Source organism: Chiloscyllium plagiosum, chromosome 15 (assembly GCF_004010195.1).
Source record: "Chiloscyllium plagiosum isolate BGI_BamShark_2017 chromosome 15, ASM401019v2, whole genome shotgun sequence".
In the NCBI taxonomy this organism is placed as follows: Eukaryota; Metazoa; Chordata; class Chondrichthyes; order Orectolobiformes; family Hemiscylliidae; genus Chiloscyllium; species Chiloscyllium plagiosum.
Window position 1 is genome coordinate 5,103,329 of NC_057724.1, and position 18,508 is coordinate 5,121,836.

The following is an 18,508-nucleotide window of genomic DNA, read 5'->3' on the forward strand; positions in this document are numbered from 1 at the left end:
ATAGGCCGCCCTCTTTCATTTAACAAGGGATTCCAATTCCTTATTAAACCACGGCTCCCTCGCACGACCCTTTCCTCCCTGCCTGACAGGTACATAATTATCAAGGACACTCAATAGTTGCTCCTTGTACAAGCTCCACATATCATTTACACTCTTGCCTTGGAGTCTACTTTTCCAAGCCACGCATCCTAAGTCATGCCTCACCGCATCATAATTTCCCTGACCCCAGCTATAACTCTTGCCTTGTAGTACACACTTATCCCTCTCCATCATGAGAGTAAAAATCACCGAATTATGGTCACTATCCCCAAAGTGCTCACCTACCTCTAATTCTAACACCTGGCCTGGTTCGTTACCCAGAACCAAATCCAGTATGGCCTCACCTCTTGTTGGCCTGTCTACATATTGTGTCAGGAAACTCTCCTGCACACATTGAACAAACACTGACCCATCTAACGAACTTGAGCTATAGCTTTCCCAATCAATATCAGGAAAGTTAAAGTCCCCCATAACAACCACCCTATTACTGTCACTCATCTCCTGAATCACCTTCCCTATCCTTTCTTCAATGATTCTAGGACTATTAGGGGGCCTGTAAAAAACTCCTAACAGGGTGAGCTCACCTTTCCTATTCCTAACCTCAGCCCAAACTACCTCAGATGGCAAGTCCTCATCCATCGTCCTTTCCACCACTGTAATACTATCTTTGTCAAGCAATGCCACACCTCCCCCTCTTTTACCTCCACCTCTGACCCTACTAAAACATTTAAACCCTGGAACCTGCAACAGCCAATCCTGTCCCTGTTCTACCCATGTCTCCGTAATAGCCACAGCCTCCGAAATCCCAGGTACCAACCCACGCTGCAAGTTCACCTACCTTATTTCGTATACTTCTTGCATTGAAGTATACACACTTCAAGCCACTTTCCTGTTTACAGGCACCCTCCTTTGAGATTGATGCCAGGTTCCTAACCTCCCTACACTCCAGGTCCTGCACCCTAAAGCTACAGTCTAGGTTCCCATGCCCCTGCAGAGTTAGTTTAAACCCCCCCCACAAGAGCACTAGCAAACCTCCCACCAAGGATACTGGTGCCCCTCAGCTTCAGGTGCAGACAATCCTGTTTATAGAGGTCCCACCTTCCCCAGAAAGAACCCCAGTTATCCAGATACTGGAATCCCTCCCTCCTGCACCATCCCTGTAGCCACGCATTTAACTGTTCTCTCTCCCTATTCCTCTACTCTCTATCACATTGCACCGGTAACAAACCAGAGAGAACAACTCTGTTCATTCTAACTCTGAGCTTCCAACCTAGCTCCCTGAAAGCCTGCCTAACATCCTCAGCCCTCTTCCTACCTATGTCGTTGGTGCCAATGTGGACCACGACTTCGGGCTGCTCCCCGTCCCCCTTAAGGACCCGGAAAACGCGATCAGAGACGTCACGTACCCTTGCACCTGGGAAGCAACATACCAAACGTGAATCTCTCTTGCCCCTGCAAAACCGCCTATCTGTGCCCCGAACTATCGAGTCCCCAATTACTATTGCTCTGCTCTTCTCCACCCTTCCCTTCTGAGCAACGGGGACAGGCTCCGTGCAAGAGGCCTGAACCCCATTGCTTACCCCTGGTAAGTCGTCCCCCCCACAAGTATCCAAAACGGTATACTTGTTCTTGAGGGGAATGGCCACAGGGGGTCCCTGCACTGGCTGCTTCCTCCCAGTCCCCCTCACTGTCACCCATCTGTCTGCAATCTTTGGAGTTACTACTTCCCTAAAGCTCCGATCTATGACCCCCTCTGCCTCCCGAATGATCCTAAGTTCATCCAACTCCAGCTCCAGTTCCCTACAGCTCATCTCCCTTGAGTTGTTGATGATTCTGGACATCTTCAGTTGTCTTTCATAGTTAGGATGAAATTGATTTCCTCACAGTCTCAGTCGCTCACTCAACACTACCTTTGAGATCGGAATTGAAGTGTCTTAGTGTATCGAGTTGTCCATCAGAGTGTTCTGCTGCCTAAACAACATATTGTTGAAGATTTCTAAATGAGCTCATTTGGATGGTACTGCTCATTCTTGTTCTCAACGTTGGCTTCTTTTCCAAACCTTGCTGCGTTCTATCTTCTGACTTGTTGCAGATCAGACAAGCTGATCTGACTCCTATGTACAGGAATGTTTTCCAGATTGGCTTTGTGCTCATGAATTCCATAATGAGTTTTGAAACCTTCAGTCTCTTTTCAGATCTTTGGCCATCTTATCATTGACTGAGCCCTGTTTGCACACCTGGCAATGCCTAAGTATCTCTGATTTATTATTGACAATAATTTTAATTCGACCTTCCTGAAGGGAAAGTGAAATGACTAATCTTTTGTCATCCATTAGTAAATCGTCCATGATTGTGAAATTCTGGCAGTGTTCAAAGCAAGTGTTGTCAACTAACTCATTGGAGTTTGGTCTGGATATCCCTAAACAGAGTCATATAGCATGGAAACACACCCTTCATTCCAACCAGTTCATGCTGAATATGATCCCAAACTAAAAATAGAGTCATAGAGTAATTACATAATGATGGTAAATAGTTCCACAGCTTTGGTCACTCTTGTTCTTGTTGAAGCTGTTTGTTTAGTTGTGTTTTTTGGCATACTGGTGACTTCTTGGACATATGAAGCATTTCTCAATTAGTAAATATCAACAGATTCTTTCCATTTTTGGGTTGTGTCAAGAATCTAGCAAATCCAATTTTCTTTCCCTTTGATTAGCTGCTTGAAAAAGCATTTATTTCTGGACCAGTTGTTCTCTGGAGGTGGTCAAACTCCTTCAACTATCTTAAGGAAGTTGAAATTGTGATACACATACAGGTTCAAAAGTGACGCTGTTTAATGGTGAACAACCTACACACTTTCAACCCTCTTATGTATGTGGTATTGTAGTGTAACTTGTAGCTTTTCCATGCTTCTACCTGTTAATTTCACATGAAAAGACACTTTTTTGTTTGTAATCGTGCTGTTTTTCACAAATGTATTCCCCTTTCCTGTGAGGATTGCTAACTTATTACCTAAAGCACTCACATACTCCCTAAAGAGCCTCCTTCACTCGGATCTCTACATTTTCTAAGTGTTGCTGGATTTACTCTCCATTCCGAGCCCACACTCTTGCTCAGTGCTTCTTACCAACTTCAAAATGAAGTTTTGCATTTGGAGTGCTAAGCTTGATTTTTTGTTGCTTCGAGAATCAACTGCTCTCTTTCCCTTTTCGTAATCAATTGTAACTGCTTGCCTGTGTTTTCTTGAAGTGGTAATGCTGTAAAAGCGCTAAATAACTTGCTTGGCTTTTTTTCTTCTTTTCTCCTGGGTTTTCTTAATTTTTTTCACATGGTCATGCTCAGTTTTGAACCACTGTGGTGTTTTTTTTTGATGAACACTGCTGGAACCTTGTGGTATTTGTACATGGGACCTGTATGTAGTACCCGGTAAGGGCTGTTTCTGATAGTTCACTGCCTCCAATTTTCCTTTGTCTTTGTTTATCTTGGCCCTGTCTGGTGATTATTGATGGAGGTTACACCATTGTAGAATGTGAACAGATTGGTATTAGGGATCAAAAATGCTCTTGGGATCAAAATAATTACACTTCAATTTGGTCAAGCATGATTATCAGGAATTCAGGGAGCTGGTACAAATATATCTGCTCCCTCTAAAAGCTGAAAGGGAATACCTTGTTTCTATTCAGGAACTATGCCTTGCACACAATCCCCTCCTCAGTCATGATGATGATGACTTCCAGTGAAGGCAGAATTCAAAGTGCAAAGTGTGTCAAACATTTCAGGCACATACAATGCTTCTGGATGGTGGAGGTTAGTCATCTCAGTCCAGTGCAGGTCTGCAGGACCCCCTCAGGATAGTGCCTTAGCCTCAACCATCTTCACCTGCTTCATGAAAGTCCTACACCATTAGATCAGAAGTGGATGTGATTCTTGATGATTGCACAATGTTCAGAACCATTTGCAGTTCCTCAGCTGTAGCAGCAGTCCAAGTTCATTTGCAGCAAGACCTGAAAAATATTCAAACTTGAGCTGATATGTGGCAAATAACATCCATGCCACACAAGTGTCCGGCAATGAAGAACTCCGAAGGAGAGAATTTATCTATCTCCCTTGACATTCAATGGCACATGAATGTCCCCTCCATGTCCCACAGCATCCTGACTGAGAACCAAGTCGTCGTTCCTTCACTGTCACTGGGTCAAAATTCTGTAACTCTGTCCCTAACAGCTCTGGTGTATACATGCACCAGATGGTTCTAGAAGGTAGTTCATCACCATGTTTTCAAGGGTAATTCAGAATAAGCCAATATTTTGGCCCTGTCAGTGAGGCATCTCATAATGAATTAAAAATTGGAAGCACCTCCATATTCACTTCACAGGAAGTCCTGGCTTCAACTTTCGAAGGTGACTAGGGATGGCCTATAAAGACTGACCTTATAATTTACAGCCACATCTGAGCATGAACTGACAGAAATCCTCTCTGCCTCACCAAAATTGTATTGTCCTGTTTACTAGGTCAATACACACACAAAACATTTCGATCGAGCTTGGATGTGGAATGGTCATAACTTTCAAACCCATGGGGGAAAGCACGGTGGCTCAGTGGTTAGCACTGCTGCCTCACAGCGTCAGGGACCCGGGTTCAATTCCTGCCTCAGGCGACTGTCTGTGCAGAGTTTGCACATTCTTCCCGTGTCCGCGTGGGCTTCCTCCGGGTGCTCCGGTTTCCTCCCACAGTCCAAAGATGTGCAGGTCAGGTGAATTGGCCATGCTAAATTGCCGAGGAGTTAGGTGCATTAGTCAGGGGTAAATATAGGGTAGGGGAATGGGTCTGGGTGGGTTATTCTTCAGTGGGTCAGTGTGGACTTGTTTGACTGAAGGGCCTGTTCCATAGTGTAGGTAATCTAATCAATCTATTTTGCGTGTAATATTCTATTTGCAACAGGCAATCCCAAAACTTCAGGATTTCTGTAGGTCATAGCGAGGCACTTTGCTCATTGTTGATGAATAAACATTTGATCTTTGCACAGAGGGTTGACCTCAGCGACCTCTGACCTTCGCCTTCTTGACACGGCACGGAAACTGGAGATGTATGGTGTCAGGCTCCATCCAGCCAATGATGGTGAAGGAACACAGATCAATCTGGCTGTTTTACATATGGGCATATTGGTCTTTCAGGTAGGTTAAACCCAGTGAATGGTGTAAATTATTTTGAAGAGAAAAGTACCTCACATGTGACATGAATTGCCTTGAGTCTCTGACCAGAATGTCATTATTGTTACGTTAGATGTTCCTGTGTTTCATTATGTAGAGTAGCTTTCTGTTCAGGCTATTTGTAGCCAAGGTCAATTTTCATGGAAACCAGATGAATCAGACATGGTTGGATTCTTAAACACTGGCACAGATCCTAGAGTCCCATGGAAAGAAAATGTCATGTTTTCCTGTTATCCAACAAGGACCAATCATAAATTTTGAGTTGAGATGGCCAAAACATCACTGGAACCCATGCTGATACATTCAGCTGCTGTGAACCTGCAATGCTCAGTGTTAGCTTCTCACATCCCAAGCTTACAACCCATTGAAAATAGCCTTTTAATTCTAGTCTGTTATTCATCCCTTATTTCTTCACATGACAGTGGCTCTGCCTTCATCTGTAAATGCCAAAGTTCCCTCTCTAAATCATTGACAAGCAAAAGATGAAAGGTTATGAGGGGCAGAGGAGTAATCAAATTGCCATGACGACATTGAATGGCAGAGCAGTCAAAGGGCTGAGTGGTCTACTTCCCAATTTGTAAGTTCACACAGCTTTTGTCCCACACAACTCTCTCTTCTCAATTTAAGTGCATTGAGTATTGGAGTTGGGATGTCATGTGACAGTTGTACAGGAAATTGGTTCAGCCATTTTTGGAATAATGCACACAATTCAGGTCTCCGGCTATAGGAAGAATGTTGTTCAACTTTAAATGTTTCAGAAAATACTTACAAGCATGTTGCTGGGATTGGAGGGATGGAGCTATGGCGAGAGGCTGAATAGGCTGGGGCTATTTTCCCTGGTGCTGTAGGCGCTGAGGGTTGACTTTCTAGAGGTTTATAAGATTATGAGAGGCATGGATAGGGTGAATAGTCAAGGGGTTTTCCTCAGGGCAGGGGAGTTCAAAACTAGAGGCCATAGGTTTCAGGTAAGAAGGGAAAGAGGGGCAACTTTTTCAGGCAGAGGATGGTGCGTGCATGGAATGCGTTGCGAGAGGAGGTGGTGGGAGTGGGTAAAATTACAACATTTAAAAGGCATCTGGATGGGATTATGAATGGAAAGGTTTAGAGGGATATGGTGTCTAGATTAGAGTGGTGCTGGTTAAACACAGCAGTTCAGGCAGCATCCAAGGAGCAGTAAAATCGGCGTTTCGGGCAAAAGCCCTTCATCAGGAAAGGGCTTTTGCCCGAAAAGTCGATTTTACTGCTCCTCGGATGCTGCCTGAACTGCTGTGTTTTTCCAGCGCCATTCTAATCTAGACTCTGATTTCCAGCATCTGCAGTCATTGTTTTTACCCTTAGAGGGTTATGGGCCAAATGCTGGCAAATGGGACTAGATTAAATTAGGATTTCTGGTTGGCATGGACAAGGTGGACTGAAGGGTTTGTTTCTGGACTGTCCAACTCTGTAAGTATTATGACTGTATGTCTGCTCAAAATCTACCTCTTTGCCAAAATGTTCAGTCACCTGTGTCTAATTACCTCGCTAAGCTGCACTGAAGTACCCAGGGAGTTTGACTACAACAAAGGTCTTTTACAAATACAAGTTGTTGGTGTGATAGGTTAGATTTAAAGTTCCAACTCTCATTCCAGGGCAAGACAAAGATCAATACATTCAACTGGGCCAAAATACGCAAACTGAGTTTTAAGAAGAAACATTTCTTTATCAAGCTCCATTCCAACATTTTTGTAAGGTTTGCTTTTACTTCCATCATTGCTTGACATTAGCATGCATCAAGTGATTCTTTGTCTAATAACATTTTCTCTGTCCAACAATGACAGACCGCCTCATGCAAGGACTCCTTGGAATTCCTGATGGCAAGTCGTAATGCGTGCAAGCACTTCTGGAAGACCTGTGTTGAATATCATGCTTTCTTTAGGCTTCCTGAAGAACCCAGATCAAAACCCAAGCCCATTCTTTACAGCAAAGGATCCAACTTTCGATACAGGTACAGGGGTACTGTGGAGAATTCTCCCCAGGTATAATGTTCCTTGTTGCACTGAAGTACCTCATTATTTACTGAAGTTGAAATCAATTGCTCAAGAACAAGTCTCATTTTGTAATATCAGACATATGCTTTTGCCTCAGATTGGGTTAGATTAGATTCCCTACGATGTGGAAACAGGCCCTTTGGCCCAACAAGTCCACACCGACCCTCCAAAGAGTAACCCACCCAGACCCATTTCCCTCTGATTAATGCACCTAACACAGTGGGCAATTTAGCATGGCCAATTCACCCGACCCGCACATCTTTGGACTGTGGGAGGAAACCGGTGCACTCGGAGGAAACCCACGCAGACACAGAGAGAATATGCAAACTCCACACAGTCAGTCACCCGAGGCTGGAATCAAACCTGGATCCCTGTGCTGTGAGGCAGCAGTGCTAACCACTGAGCCACCATGCTGCCCCAGCTACAGTTCAAGTCCCACTCCTGAAAGTCAGATATGTAATAAAGTTTACATTTCAGACCTGTGCAAAGATTATACTGGTTTGATGTATCAGGTTTATTCACAGTCTTTTAACATGTATCACACACTTTGGGTCCAGCTTCCAGCTCTGTTGAGTGCTCAGTAGCAGTGGTGTGTACCATCTACAAGATGCACTGCAGAAATTCAGGGAGCAGACAGCACCTTCCAAACCCACGACCACTTTCATCTGGAACAAGATGGGCAGCAGATACATTGAAACAGTACAAGTTCCCCTCCAAGCCACTCCCCATTCTGCAAATAAGTGGCAGATGGAATACAATGAGAGAAAGTGTGAGGTTATGGTTTGGTAAGAAGAATAGAGTTGTGGACTATTTCTAAACAGGGAAATGAAGCACAGAGGGATTTAGAAGTACTAGTTCAGGTTTCTCTTAGAGGTTAGCATTCAGATTCGGTCAGCATTTAGGAAGTCAAATGTAATGTTAGCATACATTTCATGAGGGCTAGAATACTAGAGCAGAGGTGCACTGCTGAAGCTGGCTTTGGTCAGGCCACACTTGGAATATTGTGAGCAGTTTTGGGCCCCATAACTAAGGAAGGATGTGCTGGCATTGGAGGGAGGTCCAGAGGATGTTTACAAGAATGATCCCAGGGATGAAGGGTTTGTCACATGAGGAGCAGTTGAGGTCTCTGGGTCTGTACTCAGTGGAATTTAGAAGGATGAGGGGAGATCTCATTGAAAAGTGTGCAAGATGTGTCTCCAGCTGCAGCCCCCTGGAAGCCTGAGTTTCTGGACACTGGGGACACTGTCTGGGGATACTGTGGAGCATGTGCAAGGTGGAGAGTATCATGGATAGTAGATATAGAGAGGTGGTCACACGACAGACTCAAACTCCACAGGCAGGAAGAGAATGGGGTGACCACCAGATAGAGCAGGAGATCAAAGCAGGCAGTGCAGTAATCTCCTGTGGCTATCCCCCTGGAAAACAGATATACCATTTTGGATACTGTTGAGGAGAATGGCCTCTTAGGGGATAACAACCGCAGCCAAATTCATATTTTCTTTGACGAGGTGACACAGGCAGTGGCTGAGGGTGGTGCTGTGGATGTTGAATATTTGGATATTCAGAAAGCATTTGAAAGGGAGTGACATGGCAGGTTGGTTAGAAAGTTAAAAATGATTGGGATTGATGGGTGCTTAGCAGCATGGATTGGAAGTTGGCTAAAAGACAGCAAACAGATGGTAGGTATTAATGGGCATTTCTCAGATTGGGTTCGAGTTGAAATTGGTGTTCTCCAAGACTTGGGTGTGGCACCTTCGTTTTTTTCTGATTTATATAAGTGATTTGAAGATGGGTGTTGAGAGCAAAATCTTGAACTTTGCAGATGATACTAAGTGAGAGAGAATAGTAAATTGTGAGGATGATGCTGAGTGACTTCAGAGGGACATTGACAAATTGGCAAAATGGGCAAACATCTAGTAGATGAATTTCAATGCAGAGAAATGTGAGGTAATGCATTTTGGTAGAACAAACACAGAAAAACTATACAGGCTCAATTGTACAACTTTGAGGGGAGTACAGGACCAGTGGGGTTCACATGCATGAATCTCTGAAGGTGGCCAGGTAAGTTGAAAGAGTTGTTCAGAAGATTTATAGGATCTTTGGGTTTATAAGTAGAGGCATATAGTTTAAAACCTCGACAAATCATTGGTCAGACCACAGTTGGAGTATTGTGTTCAGTTCTGGATGTTAAGGAAAGAATGTTAAAGCCCTGAAGAGAGTGCAAAGGTGATTTACTAGAATGATCCCAGGAATTAAGGATTTTAGATGCAAGGAAAGATTAGAGAAATTGGGCTATTTGTCCTTGGAGTAGAAAAGATTAAGAGGTGACATTATGAGGTGTTCAAAATTGTGAAGAATTTTGACAGGGTAAAGAAGGATATTCTGGTTCCACAAGTTGGTATATTAGTAACTAGGGTTCACAGTTTCAAGATTGTCAGCAAGAGAACTAGGAGTGAGATGAGGGGAAACTTTTTTTGTTAGAGAGTTGTCAGGATTTGGAATGCACTGGCTGACAGAATGGTGGAGGCAGATTCCATGGGAGGTTTTAAAAGAGAATTTTTAAATATGTATTTGAAAATGGTGAAGTTAGAGAGCTGGAGAGTGGGACTAGCTGGGTAGCTCTTTCAAGAGCCAATGCTGACAAGATGGGTCAAATAACCTCCTTCTGTATTGTAAATTTTTATGATTGTATATGATCCAGGTTAACACTCTCTCAGTACATCACTGAAATGTCTTTCAGGAGACATATTAAACCAAAGCATTGTCTGCCCTTTCAAGTGAACTTAAAGTGAACTTTCAAGTGAACTCATCAGCCACAATAAGTGGCTGACGAGGGAAGTTAAGAAACATATAAAGTTAAAAGAGAAAAAGTATAACATAGCAAAGATAAGTGGGAAAACGGAGGACTGGGAAGCTTTTAAAGAACAACAGAGGATTACTAAGAAGGAAATACGCAGAGAAAAAATGAGGTACGAAGGTAAACTGGCCAATAATATAAAGGAGGATAGTAAAAGTTTTTTTAGGTACGTGAAAAGCAAAAAAATGGTTAAGACTAAAATTTAGGCGGATGATGAGGCGTTCTTCCTCCAACCGTTGTTTCGCTGTGGTCTGACGATGGAGGGGTCCAAAGACCTGCATATCCTTGGTGGAGTGGGAGGGGGAATTGAAATGTTGAGCTACAGGGTGGTTGGGTTGGTTGGTCCGGGTGTCCCAGAGGTGTTCTCTGAAACGCTCAGCAAGTAGGCGGCCTGTCTCCCCAGTATAGAGGAGGCCACATCGGGTGCTGGAGTCTATTATAAAGGATGAAATTACGACACATCTGGATAGCAGTAACAGGATAGGTCAGAGTCAGCATGGATTTATGAAGAGGAAATCATGCTTGACTAATCTTCTGGAATTTTTTGAGTATGTAACTCTGAAGATGGACGAGGGAGATCCAGTAGATGTAGTGTACCTGGACTTTCAGAAAGTTTTTGATAAAGTCCCACATAGGAGGTTAGTGAGCAAAATTAGGGCGCATGGTATTGGGGGCAAAGTACTAACTTGGATTGAAAGTTGGTTGGCTGATAGGAAACAAAGAGTAGTGATAAACAGCTCCATTTCGGAAAGGCAGGCAGTGACCAATGGGGTACCGCATGGATAGTACTGGGACCGCAGTGTAGGTTCGATGGGCCAAAGGACCTCTATCCGTCCTATAGGGATTCTGTGATTCTATGAGCTCTCCCTGCCATCCTGCCTATTATTTTCCTCTGAGGCAGAATCATGAAAACAGAAGGTCTCTTTATTATTCACATTTCTTTGAGAGTTTGATGTGCACAAAGATGTTCAAACAAAGTATACCTAGGTCATGAAAGGCGATATATAAAGAGAAATTCTTTCTTTAACTTTTCTCTCTTATTTCAGTGGAAGAACGCAAAAGCAACTGGCTGAGTATCTTAGCAAAGGAGATTTTAAGAAAGTGCCATTTGAAAGGTAATGTTCAAGACACTGTCTGTCTCAAAATTCAGGATCATCGCTTATTTCCTACATAACATTATGATGTGGAAGTGGAGATGCCAGTGTTAGACTGGGGTGGACAAAGTTAAAAATCAGACGACACCAGATTATAGTCCAACAGGTTTATTTGGAAGCACAAGCTTTCGGAGCGATGCTCCTTAGTCAGGTAGCTACCTGATGAATGAGCAGTGCTCCGAAAGCTTGTACTTCCAAATAAACCTGTTGGATTAAAACCTGGTGTTGTGTGATTTTTGATTTTAATATTGTGCTGATCACTGAACTAGGTCAATCCATTCAGCACAGCGAGGCTCCACATGACCCTCCCTGTATCAACTTTATTCATCACAACTTATCACCATATCCTGCTCTTTCTTTCTCATTCATCTGCTTACCTTAAAGCCATTTGTTCTGGTTCAAATACACCAGGTGATGGTGAGTTCTACCTTCCTTACTCTCTGGTTGGTGTTTGCTCCTCTTTAGATTATAATGGTCTGTCAATTGTAATAGGGTGGCTCAGTGATGAGCACTTCACCCTCACGGACCCAGGGATCTGGGTTCGATTCCAGCCTTGGGCGACTCTCTGTGTGGAGTTTGCGCATTCTCCCCTTGTCTGCGTGGGTTTCGACCGGATGCTCCGGTTTCCTCCCATAGTCCAAAGCTGTGCAGGTAAGGTGGATTGACCATAGAAAATTCAAGGTTGCAGATAGGAGATGGATTTGGGCGGGATGCTGTTTGGAGGATTAGAATGGGCTGAATGGCCTGCTTCCACATTTCTATGAACTTCGATGTGTGTAGTGTCAGTTTGTCCTGAGTCAGAAGATTGTGGAATTGGGAGATATTTGAACTGGCTGTGTAACATTTGAAGGATTCATACTTACTGAGTCTCAGGTGGAACAAAGACAAATCCTTCAAGGTCAGGGATGGATCAGGGATCTTGTTGCAAACACCATTGTCCGACGTTCATCCCTCAAGTAAACGTCACCTTAGCCACTTACGTTGACTTCTCACCTCTGAGATATGGCTTGGAGGTGCTGGTGATGGACTGGGGCGGCCAAAATTAAAAATCACCTGGTGAAGGAGCAGTGCTCCGAAAGCTAGTGCTTCCAAATAAGCCTGTTGGACTATAACCTGGTGTGGTGTGATTTTTAACCTCTGAGACAGATAGCTTTCCATTCAAAACTTCCAAAATGTGAGACAGTATTCCCGTCTGGCCCTCCAGTGCAGCGCTGAGGGACTGCTGCTCTGTTAATGGTACATCCTTCAGATGGGAAGATAGACAGAGGATCTATCTCCCCTCTCAAATGAACATTAAAGATCCTATGGAATTATTTTGAAAAAGGGGAGGGCATGATGTTTATTTGAATGCTGTGCCTTTATGATGCTGTTTGTCTTTTCATCGGTGCTTTTCAGGAGGCCTGGTAATGTACAATCTGAGGAAGATTCATCAGGAACAGGCCTTGAGCTGGGGTTACAGGTCAGTGATGTAATGATTCTAAAATGACTGTGTTCTCAATTCACTCTTGTATTAATAAATTGCTTCAAAAATCATGACTAAAAGATCAAACAGGAGAAAGTGAGGACTGCAGATGCTGGAGATCAGAGTTGAAAAATGTGTTGCTGGAAAAGCACAGCAGGTCAGGCAGCATCCAAGGTGCAGGAGAATTGACGTTTCAGGCATAAGCCCTTCTTCAAAGATCAAAGATCAAATAGCCAGATCAGATTCTGATGCATTGAGTTTCTGTCATACTGTAACTTCAGTGTAAGAGCCAAATTGGGCCAAAGCTTTTGTTCTTGGGTACAAACTTGAAATTAAACCCAAAGAAACATGCATTGCTTTCATTCTACCAGTGTTAGGGTTAATGGTGGGTGTCTCTTCCCAAGGATGGGGGATTTCAAGACTAGAGGACATAGTTATAAGGTGAATGGAGAGAAATTTTAAAGACATGAGGGGCAAATGTTTTACATAGAGGGTGGTTTGCGTGTGGAATAAACTCCCAGAGGAAGTGCTAGCTATGTGTACAGTTACAACATTTAAAGGACACTTAGATAAGTACATGAATTAGAAAGGTTTAGATGGATATGGGCCAGGAGCAGGCAGGTGGAACTAGTTTAGTTTGGGATTATGTTCAGCATGTTCTGGTTGGACTGAAGTGTCTGTTTCTGTGCTGTACGACCATGACTATATGTTCAGGAATTCAGGTTTACAAACTGAGCAAAGATCAGTGTAGACAAGATAACAGGACCCAGAGACACCTCTTTGAGCCTTTGTCCATCCAGTACAACAGTAACATGCTGCCGTCAAAGAAGCTTTTCCATTTTCATTGTAAATTCCAATGCCTTCAGACCAGGTCATTGAGGATTTTCTTTTATCCCAAAAGACCAGAAGGATTAGATTCTTTTCAATTCTGCTCTATCTAAAGATCATGAGTATATCACTGAGGAAGTGCAATTGGGAGGATGATTATATTTGAGAATGGGAGACATGGGCAGCTTTGTGAGTAGCAATTTTCTCATCTGCAAGTGTGGATGGATGTGGGTATAACATTGGCCATATCATTGTGTGTGATTCACTCCTACTTAAAACTGGCCCCTTTTTAGAACGTAATTGTTCAGGTTTGGTTTGCAGAAGTTTCTGAATGCAAATGTGGACAATTCTGCAGATGGGTATAATCACCATGCCCATCTCTTAATCATAAAATAGTGTTTATTTCGCTTAATGTTTGTGTTTATTGAGCACAATACTGTATGATTTTGCAAAATGGGTGACAGTGAGTCAGCAGCCCACTTTCCATTACTCCCTGTTAGTTCCTATTGAACAGGCTGCCAACTTATGGTTATGGTTACTTATGGTGACCCATTTACACTAACACACAAAGTCAAGATCAATCCCTTCCCTCCGCCTCAAATCACTCTGCTTCATTGATAACCTCTGAAGAATTATATTGTGTCTTATTCAGGTCAAGGGATTGCCACATGACCTTCAGGGCATTGGGCAACCAGGAAACATCCAGGATAAGATGGAGCCAAAGGCAGCACAGAGATGGAGGAAGGAGTCGGCAGTGGAGATTGTGTTTAGCACTGAACTGGAGAGGTCCAAGCCCGAGGCGGACCCAGCATCAGAACCTCTCTCCAGCCGCAATGTCTCCATTCCTTCCATCAGTGACACTGGGACCAAGAAGGATCTGGTGCACCTGCAAAAAAGCAGGTTACAGTTTCTGACTAACCGTACCAGGAAGGACACTGATGCAGCAGAGTTAACACGTGGGAACGCACCCAAGTTCACAATAGGGAGCCAATGCATCAGTGATAATTTCCCGAATTCAGACACTTTAATGGATGGATCTCTCCAACCGACGCAGCACATGTCAACGGATGAAGAAATTGTTAGACTTTCGGGTGTAGCTCGCCCAGTCAGCTTACCCGCTTCCAGCTTCTTAGCCAATTATGGGTTCTACCAGCGGGCTGTGATGAGGGGTAGCTATGGCAACACTCTGAATGCAGTGAAGGAGGAGGACAACCAACAGGATGACAGTCTACTGCCTTCCAAAAGGTCACGCAGCCAATCGGATGTGAAGACCCTCGGCCTAGTCCATGTGCCAGAGTTAAGGCCCCTGTCTCACTTGTTGCCCTTGGGTCGGAGACAGGCTCTCAGTAAACTGAGTCCTGTGCATCCAGTGCACGGGATGCTACAACGCAGAGAGGTCCTGCAGACAACAGAACGATACATCAGCAGTGGCACGGAGTCCAGCGACTCAGACTCGGAAATAATCAGCCCCTACTTCCATCCTCGTCTTTTCGGCAAAGCTCTGCGATCCTCAGCACTGAAAGGAGGTCGGTTTTCCTCAGCCTGCCTCCAGTTAGATGAAGCGGCTTCACTCGATCCAAATTGTGCTGACAAGCTCAGACACCTGACGATCTACACTGACTTCATTTAGCCTGGGGTCGACCCAGCTACACAGCTTCCTCGTCCTGTCACCAATCCAACTATTGTCATTGCCATCACCATGACCACAAGTTGACTGTTGTTGGAGTTCTGTCAGCATCTCCATAAGACAATGACCTGAACTGTGAGATTGTGTGTTGGACTCTCCCTGATCTCTCTTTCATTACTATGTTGTCTACTGTGAAGGGCACACTCCATGTAGTTTATGGACAATATTGGTCATTTAAACAATTCACTCATCTACTGTCTGATGGTAACTTGTCCATCAAGAACATTGTTCTCCTCTGTTAAAAATCTAATGTTATTGCTCCTTTTATGAGAAGACTTAGTTAATTAACTAGCATTACTATTGACTTGAAGGTAGTGGTGTCTGTTGCTAATGTAACAGGTTTAGCATCATTCATGGTAGTTATGCAAGTTATATTCAGTCCCTCTCTAATGCTGCCACAAACATGTTCTAGAGAAATATTAAAGGCTATGGCACAGATAAAAGCTGTGGAAATGTATTGCATGGTAGATGTCAGGTATACCTCCAGGGCTACCTCAATGCAGGCTGTAACGACATTTGTGTAATACAACCTTATTGATAGTGAGTGATAATAGAAATCCTTTTAGTGTGAAAGCAGGCCATTCAACCCATTGAATCCACCCTGACCTTCTGAAGAGCATCCCACCCAGACCTAACCCGTCCATCCTAGAAACCCATGCAAACACACAGAGAATGTGCAAAACCTTCAGGCCCCTGACACTGTGAGGCAACAGTGCTGACTATTGAGCCACCGCACCACCCTATGGGATCATTCTATTCATTTTCTCATCTTTCTGTGTGCTGAATTAGGACGCAGTTTTACAGAAATAATGCTTTAATTCCTTGAGCGCTATAATTTTAACTAATAAACACAAAGCAGTCTTTCTGGCAAATTTATATCAAAAGAAAGGATAAATGTTTATTTCAGAAAACACCTGAAATGTAATCATAACAAACCCTCAACGACCATATTTTGGATGTCCTCAGAAATTTATAAGAAAAGATGATTTTGAAAGGTGCAACTTCCACTTAAATTAGTCAAAAAATTAGAAATAAAAGGTAATTTCCAATCAGTTCTCAAGAAAATAGTTGAAACATTGAAAAATTCTCTCACAGTATCTCGGGGAGAAACGAAGGCCACAGGTTTCTGGTGAAGTAGTCACATGGGTTCACCCCAAACAGCAATAAACTTCTGGCTTTTCAGACAAGGTCAAGGCTCTTGTAATTATAATCATGTTCTGGAAGGTAAAGCAAACAAACCCCAATTCTCTGTTTATGTTGACCCTTGAGGCAGTTTCCTCCCTTGTATTGGGCTAGAGATAGCTTTCCTTTGGCCTTCACATCCCAGACTGACTTAATGGACTATCCATGGCCATCTCAAATTAATTTCAGTCATGTGACAACAATAATGGCGTAATCAGGGCCCACCTAATCGGGTGATGCCAGATAATTGATATACAATGAAGACCATGAATATTCCTGTCTTGACTAGCCTCCTGAATATCTTTATTTGAACGTCAATCATCGTGGGCCATCAAATCTAATGAACAATTAAAATGGAAAGGACTGTCACTAACATCTGGAAAAACCACGTACATTTTATTTTCCAGAGTCATGTCAGAATCATAGTATCCCTACAATGTGGAAGCAGACCATTTGGCACATAAAGTCTACACTGCCCCTCTGAAGAGCATTCCACCCAGACCCACCCCGGACTGTCCCTGTGACCCTGTGTTTCCATTGGCCAATCCACCTACCCTGCACGTTCCTGGACATTATGGGGAGGTTTAGCATGGCCAATCCACCCAACCTACACATATTTGGACTGTGGGAAGCAACCCACATAGGCACAGTGAGAATATCTGTGTGGAAATGGCGCAGTCGCCCGAGGGTGGAGTTGAACTCAGTTTTCTAGCACTCAGGCAGCAGTGCTAACCTCTGAGTCACTGTGCCAATCACACTGGGTCACAACATGACATTAGTCCCTGTCTGGAAAAAAAACTCAAAATGAGTTCACCTCACCTAATGGAATACATTTTGTCAATATGAATATCCAAATTTCAGGTTAGTTTTTCCAAGTAAAGGGCCTATTAGTTTAACACATCTCAGATGATGTGGCCATGACAGAGCATATGGGCCTACAAAAATTCCAAAGAAAATGCCTCATCACAAATGTTGTACTCCCCCTGCTGAAAACCTGAAGCTTTGCAGGATAAACTCCGGTGGCAGTGTCACAGTCCTAGTTATAACGTGCAAACAGAGTCCTCAGCTAAACTCGCATTTGCAACCATTGTTAAATGACTGTATCTGTGCGAACACTGTAATATAACTGCAATTGACCAGCTGAGTTGTATCCCACGTACGTAAGTGTACAGAGAGCACTGTAATGATGGAACCCTGTATTAGGTGTATGCAGTACTGTATTTTGCCAAAACTTGATTAGTTGTTGTGGCAGGGGAGTCATTTGGCCCATTGAGACTATTCCAGTTCTCTGCAGAGCAATCCAGCCAGTCCCAAACAACATCATTGGAAAGGATACAGTCAGATAAAATAGGATGGAAGATTCTGTTTTTCTCCCCTTCTCAGGAAATGTGCTTCATAGAATCCATTAATGTGTTGAAGAAAATATTTAATAAACTTGCTTGTACAAGATGTCATAATAAGATTGGCATATTCATTCTAACATAATGCAGAGTGCTTGACTGATGAGTGTGGGACAGAGTTTCAGAGGGACAAGATTACCATTAAATTGGCTTGAGGTTTCTTTTTGTGAATGATATTGTATAAACTTTGTGCCACGACCATTGGTTTGGCCATCCGCATCCAGCATCTCTTCGGGCTTATTTGAAACTTTTGCTGCTTTTCTTCCTCTGTCTTTGGGAGTTGCGATTTTTACACATCCCTTAAAGATACTCTATCAATGTTCCATAGAGTGAAAGCTCCAATTGCCCCAAGAATGCAAACTCAATTAAGTTTAATACAAAAAAAGCTAGATCTGTTCAAGTGATTGTAACATTGTTGGATTGTTCCTCATCCTGACTCAGATTCTACTGTTGCCATAGAGATTTTCAGCTCATAAAATTACAGTCATTACATTTCAGTTAAGATCACGCACGGTAGCTCAGTGGTTAGCACTGTTGCCTCACAGCACCAGGGACCCAGGTTCGATTCTTGCCTCAGGCGATTGTGTGTGTGTGTGCGGTTTGCACGTTCTTCCGGTGTCTGCATGGGTTTCCTCTGAGTGCTCCGGTTTCCTCCTGGAAATTCG

General features: G+C 43.4%; 1 protein-coding gene across 2 annotated transcripts in view; it reads left to right on the forward strand.

Annotated features, from left to right (window-relative positions):
• LOC122557065 (FERM domain-containing protein 7-like) overlaps nucleotides 1-15,900 on the forward strand; it is a 66,096-nt gene extending 50,196 nt beyond the window's left edge. For both annotated transcript variants that reach the window (XM_043704335.1, XM_043704334.1), the window contains exons 8-13: nucleotides 5,063-5,210; nucleotides 6,875-6,970; nucleotides 7,064-7,230; nucleotides 11,177-11,245; nucleotides 12,680-12,743; nucleotides 14,227-15,900. In XM_043704335.1, the coding sequence (XP_043560270.1) occupies nucleotides 5,063-5,210; nucleotides 6,875-6,970; nucleotides 7,064-7,230; nucleotides 11,177-11,245; nucleotides 12,680-12,743; nucleotides 14,227-15,204 (1,522 nt within the window). In that variant the 3' untranslated portion in view covers nucleotides 15,205-15,900. The remainder of the gene's footprint in view (nucleotides 1-5,062; nucleotides 5,211-6,874; nucleotides 6,971-7,063; nucleotides 7,231-11,176; nucleotides 11,246-12,679; nucleotides 12,744-14,226) is intronic.
• The last annotated feature ends 2,608 nt before the right edge of the window (nucleotides 15,901-18,508 follow it).